The 19,294-nt window shown below is 40.0% G+C and overlaps 1 protein-coding gene across 4 annotated transcripts in view; it reads right to left on the bottom strand.

The window, feature by feature from the left end:
• Nucleotides 1-2,045: 2,045 nt before the first annotated feature.
• Nucleotides 2,046-19,294, bottom strand: part of PRORP (protein only RNase P catalytic subunit) — a 55,436-nt gene continuing 38,187 nt past the window's right edge. For 2 of the 4 annotated variants that reach the window (XM_054828257.1, XM_054828258.1), the window contains exons 6-8: nucleotides 7,589-7,737; nucleotides 6,517-6,712; nucleotides 2,046-4,851 (exon numbers count right to left, since the gene is read on the bottom strand). In XM_054828257.1, coding sequence (XP_054684232.1) covers nucleotides 4,723-4,851; nucleotides 6,517-6,712; nucleotides 7,589-7,737 — 474 coding nt within the window. In that variant the 3' untranslated portion in view covers nucleotides 2,046-4,722. The remainder of the gene's footprint in view (nucleotides 4,852-6,516; nucleotides 6,713-7,588; nucleotides 7,738-19,294) is intronic. The other 2 variants (XM_054828259.1, XM_054828256.1) reach the window with 2 other exon arrangements.

The raw sequence follows: 19,294 nt of genomic DNA, 5'->3' as shown, positions 1-19,294 counted from the left end.
TTTCTTTGTTCGGGGTCCCTCTCTTTGGAAGCGCCCAGCCCAGGCTGTTCCTGCTGCTGAACCTTTCAATTAAATTATTTTATAAAATCCAACGCCTGAGACTCTGCTGTGGGAAACCTAGGATCGAGCCTGAAGAAGGAGGAAGCACGTCCAAGAATAAGTGTGTGCGTGCGCAACACCATGAATGCTGTGTGAATGCTCGGGCAGCAGCTCCTCCTTTAACACCTTAATGACAGTCCCTGCATCCCCTCCCAGTCTCCAGCCCTCAGGAGGGACTTCCTAAGAGAGATAGTGTCTGGTTATTTAATAACCCTTGCTGGATTGCTCTTTCATGAACTTGCTTGTCTCCCCTTCAACTCACAGGGACTTCTTGCATCCATGACACACCCGTGGCAAAGAGTTGCTCAGCATAAAGAACGTGTTGTGTGGTTTCATCTGAACCCTCGCCTCTCATCTGAACCTTCTATCTGCCAGCACCATTTGTACTGGCAGAGATGGCAAGCCATTGATCCCTACGCATCCCCTCCACAACACTCACAATTCTTACGATCTCTGTGTCTCTTAAGACCTCTGTTTCTCCAGGCTGAGGATTCCCACCCTCATCGTCCTTCCATGTACAAAGCTCTTCCATTCTGTAACGGTGGAGTTTAATGCCAGATTTTTTTTTCCCTTGAGAAAAAGGGGATGGGAAAAATTTTCAAGCATTCAGCTTGATAGCCAAAAAGTAAGCAATTGAGAAAATCCTTAAGTGTTTGGAATGAAAGATTCGATATTTGACTTGGACCAAGGAAAGAGTAATAGTTACTCAATACCATGGACACAATGGAGTGGAAGTCATGCCACTTTCAGGATAGAGTTTCCAGAAGGTTTCTCCATCTATGCAGCAATTTTCTCAGTTTCCAAAATACAGTTTTGTTCCAGAAGAGCAACTGCGTATTTTTGGTTTAGTGTTCATCACATCAGATCAACCACATGAGAATCAAAGTCTGTGTTGCCAGATCTGGAGGAAGACTGTTCTCACTGACCTATTTGTAATGTCGTGAACAATAAGCGGGTGATCTTGGAGACGAAGCCATTCACAAAGTAGCTATAGCATTGGCTGAATCAGTTCAGCCTTCCTCAAGTCCATCTTGCCAGTGCAGTTCCTGCAACATTTGGAGGACTTGCCTTTCTGGCATTCAGCGTGGACCCATCAATTGAATAAACTACTACCAGACAGACATTAAAAATCCTTAGATTTTTACTGTACTAACAAGTAGTGGATGTCAAGTAGATATGCTGGTAGGTTGCTTTGGTTTGGCTCTCAGGTTTATTGTCAATGAACCCCCTTTACCCCCCAAATTCCTTTTACATACTTGGAAGCAAATCCTCATATTCACTGTTATCTCTAAATTCCCTCTTTCAGTATCTGACGTTTCCAGACTTACAGCGAAACAAAAGCAATGTTACTTCACAAATATCTTCAAGAAAATGCAAAAAATTAACCTCAGACAGAACTGAGCCTCTGGAGACTCTGTAGATCTGTATGAACAGGCGGAATGCAATTGAGAAAGTCTGTAGGTTGATCACTAATGTTTCCTCTCTGGTTCCAGAGAGAGGCGACCATTAATTCTCTATAAGGATCTACAGTAAAGTGTATTAGCAGCAAACATAAGGAAAAAAAAAGTCACAACAATTCTGGCACTAATGTTGGGACATCTTCCTGTTGTAAATTCCAGATTCTGTTCCACCTTCCCCTAAATACACTAAGAATGTGTAGGTAGGAAGTGTGATTGATGAGGGACATGTCTGTTCTCAGTCAAAAGGAAGTCCAGGATGCATTTATTCCAGTTACATGTTGATATTTTGCATGTCTGTTAATGACCAGGGTGAGGTAAAATACAAACTCCAGTGGATGAACACATCTTGCAAGGAAATGGATAACCTGAAGGTTGACATGGTTTAGCCCCAGCCGGCAGCTGGGTGCCACGCACTACTCACTCACCCCTCCCCCGGCGGGATGGGGAGGAGAACAGAAAAAAACAACGGCAAAGCCTCGAGGGTTGGGATAAGGGCAGTTTACTGGGACAGCAAGGGAGAGGGAAACAATCAACAACAGTGCTGATAACAGATATTCACAATGGGTGATAACAAAGAACAATTTACCGATCCGACGACCGACCGACCGGCCGCTCAGCCTGTCCCAGAGCCACACCGAACCCGCCCCTGCCCGACCGGCCCCCTTTATGGTGAGCATGATGTCACAAGGTATGGAATAGCCCCCGGCCAGCTCGGCTCACCTGTCCTGGCTCTTTGTGAAATTAACTCTATCCTTGCCAGAACCAGGACAAGGTGCAGTTTCCGGTCAGCTAAAGCCGACCCAAGGCAGAGCTGCAGGTGCCCACTTTCTGCAGGCTGACGTTTCAGCCCCCCTCCCACACAGGAACCAGTACATGTGCAATGGTGCTAGTTCCATACAACAACGCCAATTTTGACCTAGCCAAAACAAATGTTTTAAGGGGTTTGCGTTCAGCTGACCCAGCTCTGAATTGCTTAGGACCGCATGACCACCAGAGCTAGTCCCAACCTGGGACTGTAACAGCGCTGATTCAGATCAGCTTGTGCTGCTGCAGAACTTAAGAGGGTAAGTAACCCTCATACAGAGCAACGGCTGCTAACTAAGCAGTCCTGTACAGGGGAAGACACTTTAACAATATAACTACCTTTGTGTTATGGTGGGTTGACTCTGGCTGGAGGCCAGGTGCCCACCAAGCCGCTCTATCACTCCCCTCCTCTGCGGGGCAGGGGAGAGAAAATAAGATGGAAAAAGACCTTGTGGGTCAAGATAAAGGCAGTTGAATAAAGCAAAAGCAAAGGTCATGTGTGGAAGCAAAGGAAGAACAAAAGATTTATTCTCTACTTCCCATCTGCAGGCAACGACCAGCCACTTCCTGGGAAGCAGGGTTTCAGTACATAGCAGTTACTCTGGAAGACAAACGCTGCAAATGATGAATGCCCCCTCTTTCCTCCTCCTTTCTCTCAGCTTTTTATTGCTGAGCAGACATCACATGGCATGGAATATCCCTTTGGTCAGTTAGGGTCAGCTGTCCTGGCTGTGTCCCCTCCCAAGATCTTGCCCACCCCCTTGTTGGTGAGAGGCTCTCAGTGCTGTGTCAGGACGGTTCAGCAGGAGCCAAAACGCTGGTGTGTTACCAACACCTTGCTCACTACCAATACACAGTGCAGCACTGTGAGGGCTGCTGAGGGGAAGATTAACTCCATCTCAGCCAGACCCAATGCAGCATTTTCAAGGAGATGTGGCAGTTCTCTGACTTAGAGAATTGTAAAAACAATCTTCGGACAAATTAGAAGTAAATCGGTTTGAGGAGTGAGAGAAGAATATCCAATCTCTCTGCTTTCCCCTGGCAGACTCCAGAAAGCAGATGACACATAGGAACTGGCATGTTCTGTCAGAAAAGGTGTCTGTGATGAATGCTACCAACATCATGATGAACTTAAAACCAAGGTTCTAGGTTACCTTAGAGGTATCCAGCTCCTCTACACCTTCTGCACAGTACCTGAAGGACATGAATGCATGGAAATTACACCTGCTGTTTTACAAACCAGGAGTAGAAAACGTCAGGATAGCTCTCTGATGTGAAAAAACCAGCAGGGAACATGCTTGAATGCTAAGAGTCCTGAGACAGCTTGTCATGGGACACTGCAACAGCTCAGAACTGCAAATACTATACAAAAAAATCTGTATGATTCAGACTTCAAACTGAGGATTTTTCAGTGTGCAAGACAAATGTCACAAAAACATGATCTTTCATCTGAGATTAATGTGGCATTTCCATGTTTTTTGGCGAGAAAAGTTTGCATTAAAGTGGTAAGTGTGATAAATGAACACATTTACCATACAAACACTTATAAATAATAACTTAGAACACCTTTCCTGTAAGGTACACTATTGTTCTTGCTTTATTTATAACTTGGGATAGGTTTTATAAAAATATCTGTACAAAATTCAGTTTTATCCTATTACTGCCTGTAAGAATTTCTAGTTGTGTTCTGGTGCCATGAAACCCTGTCAGAAACAGCAAATTTAAGAGTGTGGAAGAGTGCGAGAGGCACACAATATCCCACTGGTTGTCTCCTAATTCTTCCAATCAAAATCTTAATATATGTTGCTACAACAAATCTTTTGCATTCTATGTGATCAAATTAATTCTAGTTAGCATGACAAAGTATTAAGGCTGTGCGTGTCTGCAAACGGTAAACATATCATTTGGCCCTGTTAGCTCCATTTATTGGCTAATGACACTGTGTGACACCGTTGCAAGGTCAGCTATGCCCATTTTGAAGGTAGTTTGGAAGTCCCGCTCAATTTCTTTGAAGTACAAATTTTATGAATTTCAGTGTAGATTAAAAGCTTCAGAGAAAAAAAAAGATCAAAAACACAACCTGAAATTCCAAGAGGGAAAAACAAGTTTTAATTCAAAACACATTGAGAGGCTACAGAAATTGCCTGTAAAGATGGAAATAACAGACCTAATTCATCCCTGCCAGACCACCATTGATGTTAACAGATTTACTGCAGGAATGATTTTGACAAAACACAGTTACTGACTTTCCTTTAGTTATAGGCCTCACACATTAATCCCATAATTGTACTACTGAGTTCTCCTAGTCAGCAACAGTGATTAAAAAAAGTAGCTTCAGCTTGTCCAATTACATTCTTCATCATTTCTGTTGAATGCAGAGCCATTTTCTTGGTACTCGATATGAATATTTTTCCTCAGAAATGTCTTTATAGGGGATGTGCCATGTATCACCTGTAGTCTGTACCACACAGTCATAACGGAAAGCAGGCTGTTGGATAAAGACAGATAAAAACATTTTTTTAGACTTTACACAATATATTACTAAAATAACAGTTATAGGTAGTTATAACTTCCAACACTTACCTTAGAAATCTCCATAGATTGATCTCTTTAACAACTCGCATTTATTTCCTTGCACCAAACAAATTCTAAATTTTAGTACTGGAGGAAAAACTAAAACATCCTTTAGTATTTTGTGGTCTAGGAGTCATTATAAATGGTTAAAATTCTGTCTTCAACCTCTACCAGATAATAATGATTTGAACATAATGCATTCAATTTCTAGAAATAGCAAAATTGTTGTTTTTCTGTTCAGTGAAATGAAATCATATGGGAATTAACTCAGGATGTGGAGTTTATAGGCTTGAACTGATAGGATTTAATGACATTAATGACATCTTGTGTTTGTTCTTCCAGTGTACCTCTTTGCGGAACTGACTTGCTCTGTGCTGAGGAGGATGTAACAAAAATGGTTTATCACACTTTCAAGAGCTCTAGTCAAAATAGAATAAACTATTTTCTGGTCTAACATGTCACAGGTATACTAACTCAACGTTTATAACACAAATATGAAAGAAACATTACCGGTGGCAATTATGGTTCTCAGAACATACTATCACTCTGTATCTATAGTCTTGGAAGTTCACTTTCCTGCAACAGCTTCCAGAATAACCTAGAAGACAGCTATGACTGGGAATGTCCATATCCAAATCACTAGTATGGGAATTAAGATGTGAAAATTACTAGCCCTTTCCTACTAAAGAAAGAAACAAGGTGTAGCTAAAGCCATGTTACTCAGGTAACCCTACATTCAGTATTTGGTTCCGTAAAAAGAAACGCATAGATAGCAACACAGAATGAAAGGCTGTTGTTCTTATAAGATTGCATCTCTATGGTCTGTTCGTAATGATGAGTATTATTTTACAATTTTAACTACAGCAGCAATAAAATGAATCTGCATAGGTGAAGTATTCCTTTAAGTAGGCAATAACAATGCAGACAGACCACATAACAAAAAACTGCATGATATAGAATGTCAAGTGATGAATTTTTTCCTAGAAAAATCTTAAAACAGCTGCAGTCCTGTTAATGTACTGCTTATGGCTCACAAGGATACATGTCTCCTAGACAATAACAGTATTGTGCTGTAAAATGATATTGCGCTTGGAAGATTGTAATTTCTGCAGCTGAATACTTCTTTCATGAAACTTTATACATATGTTAGGCTAATATTACAGCAAATACTGAAATATCTGTATTTTCCTGCTTCTTTAAAATAAAGATGAAAGAAGTTCTATTGTACAATTAGAAGCATGGTATTCTATAATAGTGCTAAAGAGGAGAATAAAGTACTTCAATGTTTAAAATAAATGAAAAAATATCGGCACATGTTTTACATCAATGGAAAGATTTGGATATACAAACATGCATTTGCATTTACATTTTAAACATTTAGGCAGCATTTCTTGTCTTTTTGACAGTTTCCATGTTTGTGGCATGCTTTGTGAATACTGTGAATTTTCAGTAAGCATGGGCCCATTGATACAAATACATTTCTTAGACTCCAGTAAGAATCTTTTGCTTCCGGAGTTTGAAATTGCATATCTTTAATGAATATGCTCTGTGTGCTTTCTGATTGCAGCAGAAAACTTACCAAAAAATGTATACGCTTTCCTTCTACAGAAGGGGAAAACTCTATTTGGTGTCCACGCTGCCACTTACGGAACAGATGACGTGTCAGACTGTCGGAAAGGCAAGCCTTATGATCCCGGAGGAAGTCTCTAGTAACAAACTTGCAATGCTTGCCTGATCGAAGAGTGGCGTATAACAAGAAGGCATCATCTTCAGAGCTTGACAAAATGAATGGAAAAGACACGTCATTCACAAGGCAGTAAGTGGCTGCAGGAAATGAATCAAATGCTGATCTGAGATTTATTCATCAACAACACTGAAAATTCCCATCGCTACTCTAGATCCCTGGTAAAATAAAGAACTTCTGCCTACCACAGGGCACCAAAAGTTAGAGTGCAATAAAAATTAATTGCATGCTACACAGAGCATTCTTCCCTCCTATCACAATCTGATAATACAACAATATAATCTTTTGGCACATAACAGTGCTATGTGGAACAGAACTGCTAAAACTCATAAGGGTATGCCCAAAACTTTGTTGGAATACAAACAGTCATCACAAATGATAACAAAGTATAATGTATGCAAGTATAATGGCAAGAGCAAGGGGATCACACATCTTAGAGAGGCAGAGGGTCTGTTTCCACTCATAGAAATATTCTCCTCTGGGAGCAGCAAGGGAGTCAGCGCTCCAGACTTTCCACGCTCCTGGGCTACCAAGTAACGCTGGCCAGGCACAAAATTCATCTCTCCCCATGCAGAGCTAACACAGCAGACCACAACTGTACTCTGATGCTATCAGGTATTCTGTAAGTTCCGGCCACTGTGGTCTTGGCGGTGGTTTTAACAGTTATAAATCCTAATAAACCATACAGATGTCAACATGATTCTAAATGATGAAATTCTTCATAATACAACTTTTAATATGTATTGGTTTTTGAAGCAACTATAGCAAGGGATATGTTTCTCTTTCACACACACAGAGCTGGAGATACTAGTAATGGTACTAAAAACTACAGCAGTTTATACTGATTTAAAATGCACATAAATCTGGTGTTGATCTCCATTCTACTTAGCCATTTTCTTAAACTTACATATTTTCAGCAAAGAAGAAGTCTGCCTTATTCTGCATCTCCTTCATAATCTCTCTTTTCCAATTGGAAGAATTAATCAGCATGTGTTTGCGGCCGAGCACAAGCAACCGGGCATTGTCTTTTGCCAGGCAGTTGACAGCATCAAATAGCTGCAGAAAACAAAGCAAAACCAAGGATTTTCTTAGCTGTAAGAACAGACTGACAGGAAACACTTTCACATCTGTGTCTCAACTAGTGGGACTTGTAGCATACCCTCATTTCCCCACAGTTCTGAACTGCAATATGAATTAAGCAGATAACTAATTTAATTTTCTAATGACAAAGAAAAAAATCCAAAACAATTAATTGTAGGAAGCTGTTCTCAAATACACAGAAAATACATTGCTATTATAAAACTTTCCCAGGTCTTGCAGCTTTAATGACATGAATGAACTCAGAAAGAGTTGTATGGAGATTCAGAAATTCAGAGTCAGCTGAGGGAACTGAATCACATTGGGATTTAAATAATACCTACTTTTGGAAATGATTCAGCACTGAAGCCTTTGTTGGTATTAAAGGACTGAGCTCTAACCCATACTGCTTTTCCAGCCCCACCTATTGTCGAAATTAGAGAACTACATGTGATCTGGGCTGCCTTCTGGGAAGAAGCAAGCAGCAGTAAAATGAAATCTTGTGACCTCAGGATTCAGGGTTTATGAAAGCCACATCCAGACTTGCCTCTCACTTATGAACCAACATCCTCAGGTGGCAAATTCACTGCTATGCCAGCTTCTCTTCAGAGGGACTTTTCACCAGCCTCTTAGGGCTGTGCCCATTCGGCAATAAATGCTTCTCATTGTGCCACTTGTGCCTGTGGCTTTCCCTCCCCACCTCACCCAGATGGAGCTCACGGAGGGGAAGGGTTCTGGCTTTCAGCATCCAGGTTGTTACTCTGGACTGCTCACAAAGCAATGGCATTTCAATGCTGCCCAGAAAGAGAGAAGAACTGTTTCTTGAGACTGTGGGATCATGTCTGAAGGCCGAGGACAGTATGCTCAACCTCCAGGGAAAGGTGTTTCCTATTTTTTACCTGCATTTGCTGCCACTATTTGTCAATATACAATCTCCTCATTTTTCTCTAATCTTTCTTCCTGCTTTTCTAACTACTTCCCTCTTCCCTGTTATCTCTTCTCGATGTAATAGCTCCAACTGCCTTTCTCTTTCTCTTGCTCTTTCCCCTCCTTTCCCTCCTATTTGTGATCCTTATCATTATTTGGTATCATGACCTTTTGTTTCAAGGGCTAGAAATAATTGTTCTTCTAATTCTTGGGTACAATTTTACAAGGCATTTAGTTTGATCTACCTGCAAATAGCAGTGGAAAGAGGTGGTCCCACTCAATCCTCTCTCAAGCTGCACAATCCCACTACTTCTGTTGCATCAGATCTAACAACATCACAACTACCCACGAGCTCACTGATCCAACAAGAGAATTTTTTTTTTGCAGGGTTGAGCTTGCAGCCACACAGCTGATCGACTTGAGTAAAAGCGAGGACTGATGGGAGCACACCCCTGGAGGCGGCGAGGACAGGAAGCGTGGGACTACCCCTCTCAGCAAAGGACCTGCAGGTGGAGCAAATTAAGTATGCCAGGAATCTGGATCTGAGCATTGAGAGAGGAGGCCCGAAGATTTTTTTGTGTTAACTGTTGACCTGTAAGCTGCTGCTACCAACACCGACTCTGAGGGACTGAAGACTGTTTTCATGACGCCATAGGATCTTGGTGCTAATGCAAAGCACCTATCAGAACTGACTTCCTGCTTCCAGGAAATCACGCCAGACATTGGCTATTTCCCTGCATGCATACAATCTACTTTTCCCTGGTTAAAACAAACAGGACATCATGTGAGCGGGAAAAGGCCAAATGCAGTATTTTCTGCCTGTAAAATGGGAGGTAAAAATAAAACTGGCATTCTCTCCATTGCATGCCCTGAATCTTTGGAGATACGTTTCAGAAATCTTACTGGAACACTGAATTGAAAGATACAAACAAAAGCCACCATTTTTATGTTACTGGAAGACTTTCAAAGTAACTATATTAAGTAATAATGTATCTTCTCATCTGTGTCACATAATTTATTTGATTATTAAATTATAAGGTTATTAAAACACTTCTTTTTGGAATGTCTCATCTGGGCAGTAAAAACTGACTCATTCATTTTACTTGTTTACAGTCACTTTTATTTTCTGGTTCTCATGCACTGCCCCAGTCCTGCAAAATCGTTGGATACAAATACCAAAGGAGAATTAAGTTTGTTAAGCTGAGTTCACTAAACTTACTAAAAGTTAGGAATGTACCTACTACATTCATACACGTTTTAGTGCAGAGAAGTCAACAGTGAAGAAATATGAACCATGAGTAACTTAAGCAACCTCTTAAAAATTCCAAATGAAAATAGTTTCTCTTCTTGCCTAATGTTTTTCTATGTTAAAAGAAGGTTAGTGGAAAGTCATGTGGAAAAAGTTCAAAAAGTTTTCAAAGGTCACTCCAGAAACTGATTCCATAAGGTCTAAAATAAAAAAAATTGACTGCAAGAGCATCCTGATGGGACAACAGAAGAAACAACTCCTAAAAGCAGACTGTGAGTGAAAAAGAGTCTCGGGAACACAGCTGCACTAGTGATACTGCAGCCAATAAAGAATTGCCAGTATTTGAACTGCTGGAGTTTACCCCCCGCCAAAAAAAGGAAACACCTTTTAATTGCACTTAACACAAAAGCAGCTGGTTTTCCAGATACAAATTAGTCAATCTGGGCTATTCTCAAGTTTATAAAAAATTTAACTGGCTTGGATCCAACTCCCTTAAGCCAGTCTTTCTGAAGGTTATAACTAGTGGCACTTTGTACCTATTAGTCATATGGACTTTTCTTCTCCTACATATTATTAGCATATGAAGTTCTCTAATATGAAGTGCTTCTGGGAGAAAAAAATAACTGAGGGGTTGGTATAAACTAGCTACAGTTTTGCAATGGAAAAACGCAAAACAGGCTTAAATTGCAATAAAAATAACGGGAATCACCATTAAAAAAATTTAGAAACTCCTGCTTGCGTCAGAGCACACTGTCCCACCTCTACTTACCACAAAGATTAACCTTCACAACTAAAACACAGAAGATAAAATTATTTTTATCTTCTGAAAGCAAAAATAGTTTCTGTTCTGCACATTCCCTTGCCTGATGCAACTTTACTAAAGAGCATTTTATCTTATTTTGGGCTTGGGTCCTCAACAGCGGTGGGCTACAGGGAGTCACAGAACTTACATGGGGGGTTTCCTAAGTGTGTCTACTCCCACGCCTGGCTGCTTCTCAAGAAAGGAAGACGTGAGACACACAATAACACTTGTTTTAGTCATAGAGGAAACTGAACATAATACTGTTAACAAAGAAAGAGCACTAGTGATGTCTCACTTAAAAAGACATGAGTATTTAATTAATATTTCCAAAAGTTATCTAAAAATTGTTATCTGCCACTACACAATGCAAATATGCTATATACAATAAGCTCTATTTAGATGCACCATTTGAATGTTCTCACATTATTTACTCAGCAAACATCAGACGCTGAGTTGGATAATCTGTTCAAAAGGCAATCTGTGGAAAACATTAAAAACCATACGACACACACATTCCCTATGCTGTTCATTTTCTTGAGAATGAGAATTACAAAATTAGTGAGTGACCTTTTATTAATGTTAGTATCTTTTAAATTTGTCAGCAGAGCAAATAAAATCACATTTTCTCTGAAAACAGGAATTATAAGATGCCATTTTGCAGAGAAGGGAAAATAAGCATGGTTAGACCAGCTGCTTCAATTCATATGGCAAGATGTGGCTGAGGCACAGTAGCAAGAAGCTGTGAATTGCTGCAGTTCTGGCCATGCAACAGGGCACTAGAAGTACTACTGGATTCTATAGAGAACTATCATTGCATTCAGTCTTATTTTCTTTTCCTCTGACAGGGCACATCAGGATCTATGTTTCTTTCTGAACTACACAGACTTTTTAATCAACTGTTTGTGAAGATCACTAGATCCTTCCCCAAGAAACTCATGCTCATATGCACCTGCTGAATACGTTCTGCTTGCAATCCCCTTCATCATTTATCAGTTACATTTCAATTATTCCCGTGCTGCCCCAGTCTTTGTTTAATTAGATCTTTCTCAAGCTTCTCCTAAACCTTAACATTTTACTTACAATGCAAACAATTTTGTGCTCACAGCACTTCAGCAAACAACTCTGATGGAGCCAGAGCGCAGCGAAAAAGAAGTATGAAACTAGACACAGATGAATGGAAGAGTGAAGACCAGCTGTTCACAAATGTATCAAGTATCTCCCAATGTGGTTCTTCTAAGAAATGGAGGTATCCAGTGTGCATGTTCAAACTCTGATTTCTGCACCCTAATCTGTGAATCAGTGAAAAACTAGCATATTTGTACAATACTTTGGCTGAGTATACATTTATCTTTCCTTGGGACAGTCCCAGAGAGACAAGCTATTTCCCCACATGTAAATGAGTTCTTTTTTGTTTCTGCAGCAATGCCATTTTATGGAATTTCCCCACTGCCACCAAGCTCCTGCCCTCCTACCATAATGCACCTTTTTTTTTTTTTCTGTTGTGCTGAAATAATCTATTTGTTAGGCCATGTTGTCGACCAAATCACAGCACAATCACAACTGCACTCACATATCAGGGCAGCAACTTCTAGAACAGAGGAGCTGGAGTGAAAAGAGGTGGGGAAGCAGAGCAATAGGACCGAGAACGCGTACTCGACAGGATCATGCTGATGTTGAACTCCTCATATCATGTAAAAAGGCTGAGCTTTGCAAATATGAAATAAAGTGCCCGAAAATGCTGTAACTGGTAGTTTTACATTTTAAAAATCAGCAACTTATACCTTAAAAGAACCACTTTTCAGGTAAGAATAAATATTAACAGTTTCCCATCAGAAGGGAACTTTTCTATACAAATTCCTGGAAGTAGTTTTGCAGTGATCCACATTCACAATTCTGCACAATTTAATGGGGATCAAAGACGGAGTAATGCTGGGAGAGCAGGGAGTCCTTGCCACACTGCAAGATTAATCCTCATTGTTTAAATTTCACAACAGCCTTATGAAGTAAATGCATAATTATGTCTCCATTTTACACAAGTGCATAGTGGAGCACAAGGAAGATGGAATAATTACCTCATACAAGGAACTACGAGCAGAGCAGGATACAAATTTCCTAAGGCTTCACTGCCAGTCACCTGTTCTGATCACTAGATCACGCTGTGCCACGTGTCCCAGTTTCAAAGGTTAGCTTGCTGTAGCACAGCCTTTCTCCTTGGACACTACCAGTGGTTTCCCACTTGTCAGATGGGAAATCCCTGAACGCTGCTGCTGGGAGGCACACCGTTCAGTGACTCAGCAAGATGTGGCTCAGCTGTATACAGGTATAGCATGAAGAAGTAATCGCCCCAAAAAAGTTTAAATTGTTGTTAATAAATCATGTTTGCCGTTTTCTAAACATTTGGTTTTACTAACTGCCATTTAAAAGCAAAACACACCTACAACCAGGCATCTGCTAATAACAGCAACAAACTGCTCTATTATTGCTATTTTCACCTGTTGTTAGTGTGGCCTCCCACCCAACGCTGTGGCTGTGAAACTGCAGAGGAACCCCCAATGCTGAGCACAGGTACAGAGCTGCCATAAGTACGCTGTCAGGTGGGGCTGAGCGTGAGCATTCTCTCCAAAGGGTAGCAAGGAGTCAATTCCCACCATCACCACATTTATTTGACTTACAATTTCATCATTTTTAGTTCCCTTTTTACATATTGTAGACAAAGAAGCTCAAAAAACCTGTGTACTTTAGGCTGGACTTTCTCACTGAGCCTGGTAATTTCACCAAAGCAGATTCAATACCATTATCACAGCATCCAACATAATGGCAGCTGCTTCTTATATTCTCTACATCATTACTGATGACACAGTGTAAATTGCTCTCAAAGTCCTCTTTACTCAAATGCAGGGGCAGCATACAAATTTCTTCATCCCCTACAGACTACCTGCCCCTGACTAGCAAGGGGATAGCTACTTAGAAGGGAAAGCAGTAAGGGATGAGTAAGTAACAGTCACTAAGGTTAATCAGCCTGGTTTACTTTATGCTCTTGAGACAGCCAACAGCTAACTGACTCTTGGGAATTATCCCTTATGACACTGGGGATCTCTGCAATACTGCAGAAACAATATTGTTGGGAATGTTTGTATCCCGTGTTACAGGAGGACTATTTTGATTGATGCAACACACACATCATCATGCAAAACTCTACCAGTGACAGCACATCGCACATCAATAACAGCAACCACACAATGTTTAACATGTTTTAACCTGTCTATATTGACTCCACACCTAGAATTGACTTATTCTCTCTTGACGCATTCACTAGAGATATGTCTTAACTCCCAATCACAATTCATTAAAATTTGTAGTTCATTTTTAGATGCCAGCGTCTGCTCTTGACTTCACAGTCAACTCTATTAATCAAAGGCAGATTATTGATTGAGCAGGAAAGCTAAACCACAGAAGCAAAGATACCCAAGTTGATGTAATATAGATGGAGGATGGTACGGTAGTCTCCATTTGCTCAGATGAGGTGATGTCTAAATATAGCTATGCTGTTTGCAAAGTTGTCATTCAGAGGCATCCTGAGGATGCTTTTGCAGCCAGGTCCAACCTGACCGTGCACTAAGACACCCAGTGTCTCTGCACAGTCCAGTGTTCCCATCGACTGGAGGACTTGGTTCCAGTGCAGCACTAGATGAATGTAGAGATACTACTTCCAGGTCAAAATTGACTACAAGGATACTCCACAGACTGCATCCAAGCTAATGAGCCCTCTTGAATCCTGGGTAGTCGGGACGGTAAAGCAGAGTAATCATAAACAGATTCAGTTCAGGTACAGAAGCAACAGCATAATTTATGTTTTCCTGTATTCATGGTACCCTGGCTATTATGCCAGTAATTGAGATATCTTCAATTACAACTCTACTTGATTTCAGCCGATAGTGGAACCTGCTCAAAATAATCTCTGAAAGTTCTGAATGTAGAAGTAAAATGTTTGTAATTAGGCTCTGACATTAGATTCTGCTATATTATAACCTATAGGTAAAATTTCCAATTTCAAGCAAGCTTGAAGAGCCATCTCTGTTTTCTGTTCTACTGACCGGCTCAGAGAACAGCACAATAGAAACCAAACCTACATAAATCAACTTTAGGTTTGGAAAGACTGTTACAAATGTCTCCTTTGCAATATGAAGATAGGGATAGGTCCCTATCCTTCTCAGCAGAGAGGCATGTAAGAAAAAAGGTTTTGAAGTAGATATTTTCCAATATATTATCTCATTACAGCCATATCCTGCTCTGCCTTATTCCCAAAAGGCATGACAAGTAGTGATGTGATGGATAGTGAAGCAGTATTTCCTATGAGAATTAACAGAATCAAGGCAGGATGCATGCAGGGACCGAAGAAATATATTTACACAACTTATACACAGAATTTAAATTGTGTGTATGACATGAAGGATGGGGAGGCAGAAGTGGGATCATCAGATGGAGGAGACACCAGCTTTTCAGAGTCTGGCTTTTCAGAATGTATTGTCACTTTTAAATGTTCTCAGCCACACTGTCAGACTTTACACCTGACAAACCTTTTAGCGTGACCCTTCTTGCTCACACTTTTTGAATGTCACTCCTTTTGAATGGTAATATTTTCATCATCATGATCTTTAGATGAATAAAGGTCAACCATGAACAAAAGAAAGAAAAATGGGTAGTGACAATAGTTAGCGTAGCATGTTATTACACAAATAATGCCAAGAACTTCCGGAAATGATGGCTAAAGAAGAGATGGACTGTTGGGGAATTGCTGAATTTTGTAGTATAAATTGCAAAAGAGAAGAACAGGGAATTTTTTCTGACTCTTAGAACAATTCAAGAAATACGTGGACAAACAAACATTCTTCAGTTACATAATGGCATTTTTTGGAAGTTGAATTTTGTAAGTCACTGCAGTGCCAGTCAAGTTTCTCAATCCAAAAGTTTTGTTAACCAGCTACAATACCATTTTCTTTCCCAGTCACTTACAAAAAGTGTAATGTTGGTTTAAACATGCAAGCAGACCCTTTGATGTTGGTTCAGCAATTATGAAGTAGGCATAAAGATGGAAAAGAAAGGGTGAATCTGAAATCCAAAGTAGCAACTGGGAAGTGTTCAATTCACAATTAACTATAGCCCAGCCCTAGCAGCTGTAAGTTTTATATTTTAATTATGGGCTGGCATAAAAATGTTTCCTTTCATGAATTTGAATTTTCTGAATGTCCTCCTTTCCTGAGTCATGTAAAAGGGCAAAGATATTTCTCTTTTCTGATCTTCTCCGAGATAGTTTTCTACGTAGCTGATACCATTGTAAACTTTTATCTCTCCTCTTATCTTCTTTCTTGCAACAAAGAATAAATACTAAGATCTTCACCATACATATAAGGCATCTTACATGCATTTTTTTTTTTTTTTAATCCAGACCTCTCCTGAGCACTTACTCTCCAGAACCTGGAGATTTGCGAAGTATTAAAAAGAGTTATCAGCATCAATCCTCCACACCAAGGAGATGAGCTAGGTGGTTCTGTCTATCTGTGATTATACAAGAGTAGGAAAATAAATGTGTAAAAGGTGAAAGTATATGAAGTGTTACCTATGCATTTCCACATATCAATACTATCCTTTGTTCTTATCCTTGAATTCTTTTTGCCTGCACTGCTGTTTCTTCAACAGTATTTTCTTACTGATCACTACACATTGCTTTGATGCACCAAGTACTATGTATACATCACCTTTATTTTCGTGAGGAAGCAAGTTACATACAAATGAAAAGGTATGAGGTATTACTTATTTTTGCATAGGCTTCAGAAGTGAAACATTACCCATCAGAGCTACTGACTGGAAATGGAATAATTGTCCCAGCTGAAGTCACAGCTTTGGGGTCTGTCTGCTGTCTTTCACTGTAAATCCAGCCTGAGCTATTACATCAGTACTCTCATTTCTACTGTTACTGCAGCAGCTGTATACAACGATTTAAGGCCATAAGAGAGTTTCTTTTATCATTTCCCATTTTAGAAAGAATGTAAAAAGTTAGCTATTAGAAAGGAACATTTGTGAACTAAATGCAGCTGTGCCAATCTTAGATTTTCACAGTGTGGGTCAGAAGTTATATTTAAGTACTGAAAATCCAAAATGTGAGCAGGATCTCCGGGTGGTGGTGGGAGCGGTGGTGATGGGGTGTTATGAAAATGAAAGCACAACCCTGACTGATCCTTTCCATAGATAGGAAATAACTTGGTGCAGGACTGAAATTGGCTTTGTAAGACTGAAACCGACAGTTTAAAAGATACCAATATTTTAGCTCTCACCACTGTCCTGTGCAGATGTCTGCACAGCGTCACTGACCTAGTGTGATGTTAAGTGATTTCCCCCTGTCCGATCTGTGGTTCAAAAAGTCCCAGACGGTACTTTTATTCTTTGAGGAAAGGTGCCACAGCAGCTGGGGAGATCACTGCTACAGCAGGCACAGGCATGATGCTGTTCAAGGTACATTAAACCCATGCTTCTGCAGTGACAACCTATGTTTTAATAAACTTGATAGTTCTACAAAAACTTTAAAATAATGACTATTTCTATGCTTATAGGTCAACAGGCTTATCGTCCAGGCAGAATGACACGATAACAAAGGAAACCCATCAGTAAATTGATTGCTTGCAGTCAAAAAAAAAAAAGAATTAGACTACAACATGCAGCAAACATTTATAACACAATTTTCACACTGCTTTTTTTCTGTTTCTCATTAGTACTATTTTCCAGTTGCCTGCTACAGATTACCATTCAGAGACAAAGAGGTTACCTTCAAAAACAAGTGTTCCAATAAGAACAATTTTGTAGTTCTTAAGACAAATAAATACATTAACAAACACTGCTCAAGTGAGAGGTGATTTCTCTTTGAAGGTCAGAAAAATAAAAAAATTGTTTAATATGACAGAGAACATATAAAATGTTCTTCAACAGCATAAAAATCAGCAGAAGCAAACTAAAGCACAAAGGGCTGAGGTGGAGGAGCAGCTGTGTGGTCGGAGTCAGACCCACCTACGCCAGGTAGACCATGCACCCAGACCATGCATCAAGGCCTTCAGCAAGGAGGGACCAAGGAAGGAATTTGTTTAATACTGGTAAGAGCATAACTGGTATTTACCAGGCTGAAAAAAACTTAGAGGACTTTTATAGACACTGGTACACCTTGCACTGCCAGTCCCATAAGGCAGAGGTTCATCTGTCTCATTTGGATCAAGGCTGCACACCTTGTTAAGTAACATACTGTTCCTGCAAAAACAGTAAAAATCTGATGCAGAGTATATTACAAGTGAATGTAAACTATGGGTCAGCATTATTTTTCTTAACACAGTCATTAACTTTGATCGTACATCACTGCAGACTCATGCCATTTTACTTCTAGTAACACTGCAGACAATATCTATGCCTGGAGATGCTAGGTCTGAAAGCCCCCCACAATAGCTACAATGCACAAGATCTAATTTACTTCAATGCTTTTAATATAAGTTTATTGATAACAGTCTGCAATACTCAAAAGCTGGACACTGGGCAGGCCACTGTTTTATCTAAAGTATTTTTCCTTAACTCAGGAGATAAGATACAGCAATTTGACAAACAGATAATATTGTCAGCTCCAACAAATTAATTGTGGATTACATTTGGCATTTGTCTGAATACTCCACCTTCTGGGAACAACTGGTTATAAGAAAATCTTTGTCTATTTAGTTATTTTTTGCCCCAGTAGTCAAAAGAAATAAGCTTGAGAATATGAAAATATGACCACCAGAACAGCTCAGACAACAGAAGCCAAATAAGAGCCACCCATGCCTCATTTCATAAAAGGATCTATCTTTTTTAAGCAGATTTTGGTTTGGGAACTCAGCATTAGTTTCCAGGTATTTGTATATGACTACACCAGCCAGCACACTTGAGGAATTCTGTTGCATCTTCCCCTCCGTCGCCCATTTCCATGGGAAGAATGCAGGTACCCACCTAACACCCCCTGAAGCACCCCGCACCAAGACCATGCACCGTGCAAGAGAGCGCTATAGCTTCAGAAGTATTTTGTTTACCAAATTTATCAGATAGCTAAGGGTTAAAACTCTGTGTCATATTACTGGTTATGTTAACTAGGCTGGCAGAGTGAATGGAATGAGAAAAAAAGAAGTACCTAACCTATAGCATTTGTATTTCTGAAAGCCCATGTGGGGATGCCCATTCAATGGAAAGTTACAGCTTTTCGCTCTGCAAGGCATCAAAGTATGAAGATATATACATACCAATGAGAAGTGAAAAAGTCAACACTCTCCAATTCTTTTATTTAAGCCACTTCCTTTAACTATTGAGACTTAGGGCCATCATACACAAATGGATTTAAACAGCACAGTGCAATATTTTACAGGGATCTCACGCAAATGACTTCAGATGCTGAAAGCAGCATAGCGACATTAACATTAGACAAGCCCAGGATAACTACACCCAATAAGGAGCAGGGTAAATCAACATCATTAAGACTGACTGGTTCTGCTCTATGA

This window comes from Grus americana, chromosome 5 (assembly GCF_028858705.1).
Source record: "Grus americana isolate bGruAme1 chromosome 5, bGruAme1.mat, whole genome shotgun sequence".
NCBI classification, from domain to species: domain Eukaryota; kingdom Metazoa; phylum Chordata; class Aves; order Gruiformes; family Gruidae; genus Grus; species Grus americana.
Note: the sequence above shows the minus strand (reverse complement) of the source record. Positions and strands in the feature narration are given on the sequence as shown.